Source organism: Theropithecus gelada, chromosome 8 (assembly GCF_003255815.1).
Source record: "Theropithecus gelada isolate Dixy chromosome 8, Tgel_1.0, whole genome shotgun sequence".
Lineage (NCBI taxonomy): Eukaryota > Metazoa > Chordata > Mammalia > Primates > Cercopithecidae > Theropithecus > Theropithecus gelada.
This window is the reverse complement of record NC_037676.1, coordinates 38,904,113-38,918,390: the sequence shown is the minus strand read 5'-3', so window position 1 is coordinate 38,918,390 and position 14,278 is coordinate 38,904,113. Positions and strand designations below refer to the sequence as shown.

The window sequence follows — 14,278 nt, the reverse complement described above, 5'->3', positions numbered from 1 at the left end:
ATAATCCCAGCACTCTGGGAGGCCGAGGCAGGCAGATTACCTGAGGTCAAGAGTTTGAGACCAGCCTGGGCAACATGGTGAAACCCATCTCTACTAAAAATACAAAAATTAGCCAGGCGTGGTGGTGGGTGCCTGTAGTCCCAGCCACTCCAAAGGCTGAGGCAGGAGAATTACTTGAACCTGGAAGGGGAGGTTGCAGTGAACCAAGATCATCCCACTGTTCTCCAGCCTGAGTGACAGAGTGAGACTGTCTCAAAATAAAATAAATAATAAATAATAATAAATGAACCCTTCATCCTTGCTTAAACTAATGCCCATTGAGAAGAAGAAAGCACCCATTTTCCCGGAAAACAGCGTAGCACCAAGCAGGGAGCACGTTTCTCCAGGCGCAGTCAACCTGCTGGTAACAGGAGAAGCAGCTCTCTGGCCCTCACCTCTGCCGGCTGCGCCTCTCCTTCCTGCCAGACATAACCCATGGTGAGGAAGCTCAGGACCAGGTGGGCCAGTCGCTGCTCTCGGTGACCTTTCAGGAACTGGCAGCTCAGCAAGGGCATCTGTTCATGAAAATCCAAATACCGTCAGAGGAGGGATGGGAACGGGGACAGGGGAGGGAACAGGGCCTGGGGACCTGGGATGTGAAGGGACCTTTGAGTGCAAGGCAATGGGTTGTATTTTAATGAAGGAACAAAGAGCCCGCACACACACCCATTTATCTCCAGACCCAGGACCCTGCAGTATGGGAGGTGGTCCACACGACTTTGTACAGGAAGAACCTAACCACCCACCCGAGCCCACAGTTGGTCCCCATGGCTGTGGCAGCCTCCCGTCTCCATCCCCAAAGTCACTGCTTGGCTGGAATGTTGTAGGATACTTAACTCCAAGGACTGAGCGGGCTTATTTCCTAGGGGTCTTGCATGGCAACTTTTACAAGCCTGTCTTATCCAAACACTGTGGCCTGCTTGCTATGGCTGACCCTGCAACAGCCCCGTGCGGTGGGTGTTCCTCTCTCTATCGAACAGGAGCAGAAACACAACCCTGACGCTGCCTGGGGCTTTTCACACCCCCTCCACCTCCGCCCTCCATGCCTAATTTATTTTGAGTGTTATATAATTATTTGTATTATGGCTAGACACATTTGAAAGATATACTATTAGAAAATTATTAATACTTTTCTCAAAAATAAAAAATACGAATCACATTTTATTTCTAAGTCAATTTGTTCTGAATTGTAAATGACTTTGAGGACATGAGCACAAAATTATTTGTCCGTGATGACAAGTGTATTAAAAATCTGTTAATTAGTAGAAATAATATTGGACTAAAAACAGAAATACTAATTTGTGGGTTTCCATCACAATGGAAAGGTATTCTACTTTCAATGCTTTTCTTAATGCTACTCAACTAACATTTTGACAGTCTCTGGCCTCAGTTTGGGAGGGCTAAATATGTGATTTTTCCTCTAAAAGCAAAAATGAAGTTTGAGGAGCTTCTCTGAACCATTGTGAACATTTCTTTAGAATCTCCAACATGATTCAGGACAACATGTTCGCACTATTTTCTGCTGAACATTTTGAAATGCATCTTATAACTTCCTATTTATTAGAAGCATTTCACGAATTTATATACCATGAATATAAATGAAACACATGCAATATCTATTTACAACCAAAAGAGTAGACATAAGCAAACACATATTCACTCATCACTCAGCTTAAGAAATAGAACTTGACCAAAATTTTTGCAACCCTCTGTGTGCCTTGTATTGATTGTAATATCCTGCTTACTCCTCAAGAGTATCTATTTGTTGAATTTTGTATTTGTTATTTCCTCGCTATTTATATATCCTTCAAAATTCATATATGTACGTCACTGAACAATATATTATTGGCCAGGCACAGTGACTCACACCTGTAATCCCAGCATTTTGGGAGGCTGAGACAGGCAGATCACTTGAGGTCAGGAGTTTGAGACCAGCCTGGCCAACATGGTGAAACCTCATCTCTACAAAAATACAAAAATTAGCCAGGCGTGGTGGTGCTCACCTGTAGTCCCAGCTACTTGAGAGGCTAAGGTTGGATAATAACCTGAACCTGGGAGGTGGAGGTTGCAGTGAGCCAGGATGTTCCCACTGCACTCTATCCTGGGGGACAAAGTGAGACTCCATCTCAAAATATATTGATTATTTAGTTTGAATGCTTTTGAACTTAACATAATAGAATTATACTGAATACAGGATATTCTATGATTTTCTTTTCTCATCAATGTTATGGCTTTGACATTCATCATTACTGGATGCATCTGCAGTTTATTTATTTTCACAGTTATTTCATGTATTTTTGCTATGATAAACAATACTTTCATACCTTTCAGAGTACGCAGTTATCAGTACGCAGCCCTAGGAAGCTCTAAGGTATTTATATACACAAAAAGGGAGTTCTTCATTAATAGGATGTATATCTTCAACATTGCCAGATAATCACAAGCAGTTTTTGAGAGAGATTGTACCCACTCACAGTGAATAAAAGATTCAGGTGTTTTATATTCCTGCCAATACCTGTTCATGCCAAACTTTAAGCATTTTTCAGTTGTATGGTTATAAAATGTTATCCCATTATGGTTTTGACTTTCATTTTCTTGACTATTAATGGTAGTTTGCATTTTTCAGATGATATATGGGGAACTTATGTTTTCTATTCCACAAAATGTCTGTTGAACATTGTTTTCTATTTGGTTGTTTTTCTGACCAATTTACAGGATTTTATATATTCAGGATACAAATCTTCTTTTCATGTATATGTATGACAATATCTTCTCTCAGTTTGTGGCTTGGCTTTCGTTGTCTTTCAGCCTATTTTGATGAACAGAGGTCCTGTTTTAAGGATATCAAGTATATCAGAAAAATACTCCAATGTTGAATGGCGTGAACCCAGGAGGCGGAGTTTGCAATGAGCCAAGATCGCGCCAATGCACTCCAGCCTGGGCAACAGAGCGAGAATCCGTCTCAAAAAAAAAAAAAAAAGAAGAAGAAGAAAAAAGAAAAAAAAAAATACTCCAATGTTATGCCTTATTAGAAAATTTTTTTTTTTTTTTTTTTTTTTTTTTTTTTTTTTTTTTTTTTTTTTAGATAGAGTCTCTCACTGTTGCCCAGGCTAGAGTGCAGTGGCACGATGGCACAATCTTGGCTCACTGCAACCTCCGCCTCCTCGGTTCAAGTGATTCTCCTGCCTCAGTCTCCCAAATAGCTGAGATTACAGGTGCATGCCACTACACCCAGCTAATTTTGTGTATTTTTTTTTTTTTAGATGGAGTCTCGCTCTTTCGCCAGGCTGGTGTGCAGTCGTGCAATCTCGGTTCACTGCAACCTCTTCCTCCTGGGTTGAAGCTATTCTCCTGCCTCAGCCTCCCAAGTAGATGGGACTACAGGTGCGCACCACCACGCCCAGCTAATTTTTGTATTTTTAGTAGAGATGAGTTTTCACCATATTGGCCAGGATGGTCTCAATCTCTTGACTTTGTGATCCACCCACCTGTGCCTCCCAAAGTACTGGGATTACAGGAGTGAGCCACGGCGCCCAGTCAATTTTGTGTCTTTTCAGTAGAGATGGGGTTTCACCATGTTGGCCAGGCTGGTCTCAAACTCCTGACCTCAGGTGATCCACCCATCTCGGCCTCCCAAAGTGCTGGGATTACAGGCGTGAGCCACTGTGCCCAACCCTAGAAAATTCTTCCTTCATGCCAGTACATAAAGATACTCTCCAACATATTCTTCCAACAGATGAAATATTTTTGATTTTGACATTTAAGTTTGTATCCATCTTGAATGAATTTATTTTTGTTTGTGGTCAAAAGAGCAGAGCCAGTTAATCATTTTGCTATGTGCAAACTCTATGTATGGATTACCAGTCATGTTATTACCATCGTGTTCCCAACATTTCACCCCTGTCCCGTGTTTAGTGTATATTCCATACACACATGGGTCTGTATGTAGGTCCTCTATTAAGTTTTGGTTCCCTTGGTTATTGGTCAGAATTTCTATGGTTTTATAACATGTCATGATAACTGATAGCACAAATCTTACTTCGCTGTTAACTATGTAATATTTTTCTGGTTCATTTCTTTTATAATCCAGCATAGCACACCAATACAAACATTATTTTGGCTGGGCGCAGTGGCTCACACCTGTAATCCCAGCACTTTGAGAGGCCAAGGCGGGTGGATCACTTGAGGTCAGGAGTTCAAGACCAGTAGGATTTTGGTGAAACCCAGTCTCTACCAAAAATGTAAAAAATTAGCTGGATGTGGTGGCAGGAGCCTGTAATCCCAACTACTCAGGAGGCTGAGGCAGGAGAATCGCTTGAACCCGGGAGGCAGAGGTTGCAGTGAGTCAAGATTGTCCCACTACACTCCAGCCTGGGAGACACAGCAAGACTCCATCTCAGGAAATTAAAAAAAAAAAAAGAAAATCCATGATTTTAGTTTTACAACTGTCATTCCACTATATCCCAAGTTTTGTTAAAAAGAAATAAGGAGTTTAACTATATCATTCTATCATGACTTGGTCACAAGAATATGCACCTACACACAATGCACTCACAAATTATTTTAGAAATTATTTTCTTATTTCACAGTCACATTATCAATTATTATAATGACCATAAAATTTACTGGTTTCATTGTTTCACAGTGTTTCTTACATACTCATATTTTCCTTTCCTAAGTCCTTGATTCTAAATTGTATTCACTTTATTGAAATAATTCCTGAGCAACTGAGACAAAATGCTTGAATGTTATATTTTCTTACTTCCTGGGTTTGATGGGTATCATGTCTTTTTGTACTCACAGATGAACAATACAATTCTGGGTTCTTAATTTTTTTTTTTTTTTTTTTTTGCTAAAACTTTACAAATATTTCTAAATTGTCTTTTTAAATAAAATAACATTATGAACAGGTGTATATTTAATTTTTACTTTCAATCACACTCCAATGCTACTTGATGTATTTTCTTGCTCATATTGCTCCAGCCTGGCCATTGATAACTCTTTCAGTTGGCTCCTGTGTGACATCTACTCAACCTTTCTGAGCACTCCCCCACTTTCTAGAGGGACAAGATGTTCTGGGGTCATTTTGTATTTTCCCTACCTGAGGTTTATTATCAGCTATTTCTTTTCTTTTTTTTTTTTCTTTCTTTTCTTTTTTTTTTTTTTTTTTTTTTTTTTTTTTTTTTGAGATAGAGTCTCACTCTGTTACCCAGGCTGGAGTGCAGTGGCACGATCTCAGCCACTGCAACCTCCACCTCCTGGGTTCAAGCAATTCCCTGCCTCAGCCTCCCAAGTAGCTGGGATTACAGGCACCTACCACCACGCCCGGCTAATTTTTGTATTTTTAGTAGAGATGGGGCTTCACCATCTTAGCCATGCTGATCTTGAACTCCTGACCTCGGGATCCACCCGCCTTGGCCTCCCATAGTGCTGGGATTACAGGCGAGAGCCACCATGCATCGTCTATTATCAGCTATTTCTTCAAGAAGACCAGGCTAGGCCGGGCGCGGTGGCTCAAGCCTGTAATCCCAGCACTTTGGGAGGCCGAGACGGGTGGATCACGAGGTCGGGAGATCGAGACCATCCTGGCTAACACAGTGAAACCCCGTCTCTACTAAAAAACACAAAAATCTAGCCGGGCGAGGTGGCGGGCGCCTGTAGTCCCAGCTACTCGGGAGGCTGAGGCAGGAGAATGGCATGAACCCGGGAGGCGGAGCTTGCAGTGAGCTGAGATCCGGCCACTGCACTCCAGCCTGGGCCACAAAGCGAGACTCCGCCTCAAAAAAAAAAAAAAAAAAAAAGAAGACCAGGCTACTGTTATTGGAAAAGGGTATTTATCTGGGCAGTTGGTTTACTCATTGCTACTAGGATGTCACTAATTCCAGATCCTTGCAGTGGATAGATCTAGGAAACGTGTGTGTGTGTTTATACATACATATAACTCATTATATAGGCATATGTAAGTAGTATTATACATTCATATATATTTATAAATATTAAACAAAACATGACTTCATACTGTGTCCGGAATTGGTGGGTTCTTGGTCTCACTGACTTCAAGAATGAAGCTGTGGACCATTGCCTTGAGAGTTACAGTTTAGCACTCTGTGTCTAGCTAAGGATTGTAAAGGCAACAGTCAGCACTCTGTCAAACGGACCAATCAGCTTTCTGTAAAATGAACCAATCAGCAGGATGTGGGTGGGGCCAGGTAAGGGAATAAATGGAGGCTGCCCAGCAGCACCAACCTGCCTGGGTCCCCATCCACACTGTGAAAGCTTTGGTTTTTCGCTCTTTACAATAAATCTTGCTGCTGCTCACTCTTTGGGTCCACGCCGCCTTTATGAGCTGTAAAACTCACTGCGAAAGTCTGCAACTTCACTCCTGAAGCCAGCGAGACCAGGAACCCACCGGGAAGAACCCACAACTCCAGATGCACAGCCTTTAAGAGCTGTAACACTCACCGCCAGAGTCTGCAGCTTCACTGCTGAAGTCAGCGAGACCATGAACCCACCAGAAGGAAGAAACTGCAGACACATCAGAACATCTGAAGGAACAAACTCTGGACACACCATCTTTAAGAATTGTAACACTAACCGCGAGGGTCCGTGGCTTCATGCTTGAAGTCAGCGAGACCAAGAACTCACCAATTCTGGACACAATACTGATGTCTCCAGCTCCAATGCAGTAACACCTATTAATTCTAGCTTTCCCTCCTACCCCTTGCTAATCTGTAACTTCCCTCACTCACAGTGAAACATCATCCACCATCTATTTACTTATTGTTCAACCCAAGTATATACAGGCATGCCTTGGAGATATTCAGGGCTCAATTCCAGACCACCACAATAAAGTGACCATCCCAATAAAGCAAATCACACACATTTCTTGGCTTCCCAGTGCATGTAAAGTGTGCAATAGCATTATGTCTAGAAAAACAATGTACATTATAAAGTACTTTATACCTTAATTATAAAGTACTTTATTGCTAAAATATGCTAATGATCATCTGAGCCTTCAGTGAGTCATAATCTCTTTGCTGGTGGAGAGCCCTGCTTCCATGCTGATGGCTACTTACTGTTCAGGATGTTGGTTGCTGAAGGTTGGGGTGGCTTACGATAACAAGGCAGTTTGCCACATCAATTGACTCTTCCTTTCACAAAAGATTTCTCCGTTGCACGCATGCAATCTGTTTGTTAGCATTTTTTTCCCCAGTAGAACTTTTTTTTTTTTTTTTTTTTTTTGAGATGGAGTCTTGCTGTGTTACCCAGGCTGGAATGCAGTGGCGAGATCTTGATTCACTGCAACCTCTGCCTCCCGGGTTCAAGCATTCTCCTGCTTCAGCCTCCCAAGTAGCTGGGATCACAGGAACCTGCCACCATGCCCAGCTAATTTTTGTATTTTTAGTAGAGGTAGTGGTGTTTCATCATGTTGGCCAGGCTGGTCTCAAACTCAACCTCAAGTGATCCGCCTGCCTTGGCCTCCCAAAGTGCTGTTATGAGCCACTGCACTCAGCCCCCAGTAGAATTTCTTTTAAAATTGCAGTTAATCCTCTCAAACCCTGCCAATGCTTTATCAACTATGTTTATGGAACATTCTAATTTTTTTTTTTAATCATTTCAACAACGTTCGACAACATTTGAACAGCAGTTCAAACACAATATTTTCACCACGAGTAAATTCTGTGTTGTGCAACTACTTTCTTTGCTCCACAAGAAGCAACTTATCTCTTAAAGTGCAATCATGTGGCCGGCATGTTGGCTCACTCCTGTAATCCCAGCACTTTGGGAGGCAGAGGTGGGGGGATCACCTGAGGCCAGGAGTTTGAGACCAGCCTGGCCAAACATGGCAAAACCCCATCTCTACTAAAAATACAAAAAATTAGCTGGGCATGGTGGCAGGTGCCTATAATCCTAGGTACTCAGGGGGCTGAGGCAGGAGAATTGCTTGAACCCGGGAGGCAGCGCCTGCAGTGAGCCAAGACTGCACCACTGCACTCCAGTCTGGACAACGAGAACGAAACTGTCTCAAAAAAAAAAAAAAAAAAAGGAAAGTTCAATCATGAGATTGCAGAAACTCAGTTACAAAATCAGATTCCACTTCTAATTTTAGTTCTCATACTATTTCTGCCACATCTGCGGTGACTTCCTCTGCTCAAGTCTTGAACCCCTCAAAGTCATCCATGAGGGTTGACTTCTTGCAGACTCCTATTAATGTTTTATTTTGACATCCTCCATAAATCATGAATGCTTTTAATAGTATCTAGAATAGTGAATCCTTTCCAGGTTTCCATTTGGCTTTGCCCAGATTCTTGGGAGAAATCACTATCTGTGTCAGGAATAGCCTTACAAAGTACAGTTTTTATTTTTTTATTATTTATTTATTTATTTGAGATGGACTCGTTCTGTCGCCCAGGCTGGAGTGCACTGGAGCGATCTCGGCTCACTGCAACCTCCGCCTCCCGGGTTCACGCCATTCTCGTGCCTCAGTCTCCCCAGCAGCTGGGACTACAGACACCCGCCACCACGCCTGGCTAATTTTTTGTATTTTTAGTAGAGACCGGGTTTCACCATGTTAGCCAGGATGGTCTCGATCTCCTGACCTCGTGATCTGCCTGCCTCAGCCTCCCAAAGTGCTGGGATTACAGGCGTGAGCCACCACACCTGGCCACAAAATATAATGCTTAAATAATAAGACTTGAAAGCCAAAATGACTCCTTGATCCATAGGTTGCAGAACAAATGTCTTAGCAGGCATGAAAACAACATTTATTTCCTTGTACATCTCCATTAGAGCTCGTGGGTGACCAGAGCCATTGTTAAAAAGCAGTAATATTTTGAAAGGAATTTTTTTTTTCTGAACAGTAGGTCACAACAGTGAACTTAAAATATTCAGGAAAGTGTGCTGTAAATAGATATGCCAGGCTTTACTGTCCATTTATAGAGCACAGGCAGAGTAGATTTAGCATGACTGGTAAGGGCCCTAAGATTTTGGGAATGGTAAATGGGCATTGGCTTCAACTTAAAATCAACAGCTGCACTAGCCCCTAACAAGATAGTCCGCCTGTCCTTTCAAGCCAGGCATTGACTGTTTTCTAACCATGAAAGTCCTGGGCCAGGCGTAGTGGCTTACACCAGTAATCCCAGCACTTTGGGAGGCCAAGGTGGGTGGATCACGAGGTCAGAGATAGAGACCATCCTGGCCAACGTGGTGAAACACTGTCTCTGCTAAAATTGCAAAAATTAGCCGGGCATGGAGACACACGCCTGTAGTCCCAGCTACTTGGGAGGTTGAGGCAGGAGAATCACTTGAACCCGGGAGGCAGAGGTGGTAGTGAGCTGAGATCGCGCCACTGCACTCCAGTCTGGCAACAGAGTGAGACTCTGTCTCAAAAGAAAAAAAAAAAAAGTAAGTCCTGGATGGAATCTTCTTCCACTAAAAGATGGTTTTGTCTACATTGAACACCTATTTTTAAATGTAGCCACCGGTCGGGCCTGGTGGCTCATGCCTGTAATCTCAGCACTTTGGGAGGCCAAGGTGGGTGGATCACCTCAGGTCAGGAGTTCAAGACCAGCCTGGCCAATGTGATGAAACCCCGTCTCTATTAAAAATACAAAAATTAGTCAGGTGTTGTGGCAGATGCCTGTAATCCCAGCTACTGGGGAGGCTGGGGCAGGAGAATTGCTTGAATCTAGGAGGTGGAGGTTGCAGTGAGCCAATATCACACCACTGCACTCCAGTCTGGGGGACAGAACAAGATTTTGTCTCAAAATAAATAAATTAATGAATAATAAAAATAAAAAATAAATGTAGCCACCTTTATCAATGATTTCAGCTGGATCTTCTGGATAATTTGCTGCAGCTTCTCCATCAGCACTTGCTGCTTCACCTTGCACTTTTATGTTGTGGAGATGGCTTTTTGCCTCATACTTCATGAACCAAACTCTGCTACCTTAAAACCTTTTTTTCTGCAGCTTCTTCACCCCTCTCAGACTTCGTAAAATTGAAGAGAGTTAGGGCCTTTCTTTGAATTAGGCTTTGGTTTAAGGGAAGTTGTGGCTGGTTTAATCTTCTATCCAAAACACTCAAACTTTCTCTATATCAGCAATAAGGCTCTTTTGTTTTCTTGTCATTCCTGTGTTCAGTGGAGTAGCACTTTTAGTTTTCCTCAAAAACTTTTCCTTTGCACTCCCAGCTTGGCTGTTTGGCAAAAGAGGCCCAGCTTTAAGCCTATCTGGTTTTGACATGACTTTCTCACCAAGCTTCACGATTTCTAGCTTTAGATTTTTTTTTTTTTTTTTTTTTTTTCCCGTGAGACGGAGTTTTACTCTTGTTTCCCAGGCTGGAGTGCAATCGCATGATCTCGGCTCACTGCAACCTCCATCTCCCGGGTTCCAATGATTCTTTTGCCTCAGCCTCCTGAGTAGCTGGGATTACAGGTGTGCACCACCACCCCTGGCTAATTTTTGTATTTTTAGTAGAGACGGGGTTTCACCATGTTGGCCAGGCTGGTCTCGAACTCCTGACCTCAGGTGATCTCCGCGCATTGGCTTCCCAAAGTGCTGGGATTACAGGCGTGAGCCAGCATGACCAGGCTCTAGTTTTAGATTTTTTAAAGTGAGAGACATGCAACTCCTTTCACTTGAACACTTAGAGGCCAGTGTAGGATTATTAATTGGCCTAATTTCAATATTATTATGTCTCAGGAAACCAGGAGGCCTGAGGAGGGGGAGAGAGATGGGGTAATGACTGGTCAGTGGAGCAGTCAGAACACATACATTTACCAATTAAGTTTCAGTACTTATAGTGGCACAGTTTATGGCACATTCAAAACAATTATGATAGTAACATTAAAGATCATTGATCACAGATCACTGTAACAGATGTAATAGTAAAGAAAAAGTTTTAAATATTGTGAGAATTATTAAAATATGACACACAGACACCAAATGCACACACACTATTGGAAAAATGGGGTTGACAGACTTGCCTGATGCAAGGTTGCCATGAATCTTCAATTTGTAAAAATTGAAATATCTGCAAAACGCGGTTATGACTACATGTAAAGCAAACTGCTGTTCACCTGCACCCCATGAAAAACTGATTTACCAATTAGAGTATAGTGATCACATAAAGTTTCATTTACCATAAGCCTTATAGATTCTAGTCATAGCACAACAGTATTTTCTGGAGTAATTTAAGTCTGTTCCTTTCCCTGATCCCCACTCTCCTCATCTAGGTTATATAGTGCATTTGTGGTCCAGTTAGGGTTTTTTTTTTGTTTTTTTGTTTTTTACTTTTTAAAAATTTTACTTTAAGTTCTGGGATACATGTGCAGACTGTGCAGGTTTGTTGCATAGGTATACATGTGCCATGGTGGTTTGCTGCACCTATCAACCCATCATCTAGATTTTAAGCCCCTCGTGCATTAGGTATTTGTCCTAATGCTCTCCCTCCCCTAGCCCCCCACCCCCCAACAGGCCCCAGTGTGTGATGTTCCCCTCCCTGTGTCCATGTGTTTTCATTGTTCAACTCCCACATATGAGTAAGAACGTGCGGTGTTTGGTTTCTGCTCCTGTGTTAGTTTGCTGAGAGTCCAGTTAGTTTTATTTGTCACATCTGCATTCCATCCTAGTATTCTCCCAATATTCTGGTTTATTTTTTAAAATTTGCATACATGAAAGTCCATTCTTTGTGACATACAATTCTATGGGTTTTTCAGTGCCTAGAGCCATATATCTATCACCTGAGTGCCATATAAAACAGTTCGATCATGCTAAACATTCCCCTCTATGTTACCTTTGCAGTCAGCTACCCACTCCTTGCCTGTCTCTGGTAACCATAAAGGTATATTTAATCCTTCTAGTTTTGCCTTTTCTAGAAAGTCATTTGAAAAGAATCATAAAATATAGGCCTGACATCTTTCATTTAGGTAAATGTATTTAAGGTTCATCCCTGTCATTGCACAAATTAATTGCTCAATCATTTGTATCACTGAATACTATTCCACTATCTATTCCACAATTTACAATTACTATAACTTGGTTTATTCATTCCCCTGTTGAGGGATATCCTGTTTTGTTTTCTTCAAGTTTTTTTTTGTTTTTTTGGTGATTATGAATAAAGCTGTTATAAACATTCACATATGGATTTTCTTTTCTGGGAACATAAATTTCCCACTTACTTGGATAAATACTTAGGAATGCTATTGCTGAGTTGTGTGGTAAATCTATGTTTCATTTTATAAGAATCTGCCAAGCTAGTTTTCAAATTGGCTGTACCATTTTGCATTTCAACTAGCAATGAATGAAAGTCTCTATTGCTATACATCCTCTTCAGCATTTGATATGGCCAGGTTAAAAAAACAAATTTAGCCATCCAAATAGGTATGAAATTGTCTTTTAGGCTGGCATGGTGGCTCATGCCTGTAATCCCAGCTCTCTGGGAGGCCGAGGCGGGTGGATTACCTGAAGTCGGGAGTTTGAGCCCAGCCTGGCCAACATGGTGAAACACCGTCTCTACTAGAAATATAAAAATTAGCTGGGCGTGGTGGTGTGCGCCTGTAATCCCAACTACTTGGGAAGCTGAGGCAGGAGAATTGCTTGAACCCAGAGACAGAGGTTGCAGTGAGCCAAGATCGCACCATTGCACTCCAACCTGGGCGACGAGTGAATCTCTGTCTCAAAAAAAAAGAAAAGAAACTGTCTTTTAATATTTAGTGTTACAGGTAAACAGTCCTATGTATTTACTCTGTAAATAAACTGTTTTTCATTTTTGTTTTCTATGAACATTCAGATTTCTTTATGGTAGAAAATTCACAATTTCATCTGAGTATTTACATGTGCCCCCCAACCCTCACCCCATTTCTTTCTGATATAAAAAACTCAAATATTTCTTAAGGTCTAAAAAATTTGTGCTTGTATGTTGGAAGTTTTACTTTTCCTCCACCCATCTGCTTATAGGAATCCATGATAACGAATTTGGGTCACCTGTATTTCTCTTTTTTATATATTTTTATTTTTCTGATAGTTTGCACTCTTTGATTTTTGCTTTATGCTTTATGAAATTTCTCAAAGAAGTACCTAAATCACTATATATATTTTTTACAATCAATGTTTCACTGAATTTGTTGAGTTTATATTGAGGAGTTTTTGGATGTGTGTGGTTTTTTATTTCTAATAGTTCTTTTTATATATCAGCTTTCACTTAATTTATGAAGGCAATATACTGGATACACAAAATAGAATATTTAAAGCACAATATCCTCTTAATTATTTATTGGAGGCCATTGGTCCGCAATGCCGAGTGGGCTACCCTCTTCTTTTTGAGTTGCCCATTTTTTCCATATTATTTGACAATTCTGTGTATTCAAATTCATGAACAAAGGTTAGTTTTATTAAGATTAGTGTCTAATATGGATTTTCTTATTGTATTTCCAGAATTCCACTGGATTTCTTCTTGCATAGCTCCCTCTGATCATGTCTTCCTGGGAAATGTGAGTGGATGGGTCTAAGCCAATTAATATATTTTGTTTCAAGATACGGATAGGTATGTTGAGACATTCTAAGACAAGGTGGTTGTCTTAGATTCACTGTAACATCAATACTGTAAATTCACTTATTCTGTTGTCTGTAGCAAGTAAAGGATCCAGAAAACATGTTTTTGTCTATAGCTCCACCTGTGGTTCTGGAAACTATCATATTTGCCTCTCACAGAAAATTCCTGATTCAGTCTCTGGAAACTATTGTATTTGCTTCTCACAAATAATTCCTGTTTCAGTCTTAGCCTTTTGTGGTAAAATCTAAAAACTGGCCTTAATTTGTTCAATATTTTCTAGGCAATTAAAAGTAGGGATAGAGGCTATGCAGAGTGGCTCACGCCTGTAATCCCAGCACTTTGGGAGGCTAAGGCTGGTGGATCACAAGGTTAGGAGTTCGAGACCAGCCTGGCCAATATGGTGAAACCCCGTCTCTACTACAAATACAAAAATTAGATGGGCGTGGTGGCTGGTGCCTGTAGTCCCAGCTACTCAGGAGGCTGAGGCAGGAAAATTGCTTGAACCTGGGAGGTGGAGGTTGCAGTGAGCCAAGATCGTACCACTGCACTCCAGCCTGGGAGACACAGTGAGACTCTGTCTCAAAAAAAAAAAAAAAAAAAAAAAGGGAGTGATAGAGACCAAGAGTGTTGTGTTAGTTTTATGGGCTGCCATAACTAATGACCACAAACGGCATGACTTAAAACA

At 41.4% G+C, this 14,278-nt stretch overlaps 1 protein-coding gene across 1 annotated transcript in view; it reads right to left on the bottom strand.

Moving 5' to 3' along the window:
* IDO2 (indoleamine 2,3-dioxygenase 2) overlaps positions 1-14,278 on the bottom strand; it is a 78,438-nt gene that overhangs the window by 36,734 nt on the left and 27,426 nt on the right. Inside the window, exon 4 of the mRNA XM_025394787.1 lies at positions 435-554. Within this exon, the coding sequence (XP_025250572.1) occupies positions 435-554 (120 nt within the window). The remainder of the gene's footprint in view (positions 1-434; positions 555-14,278) is intronic.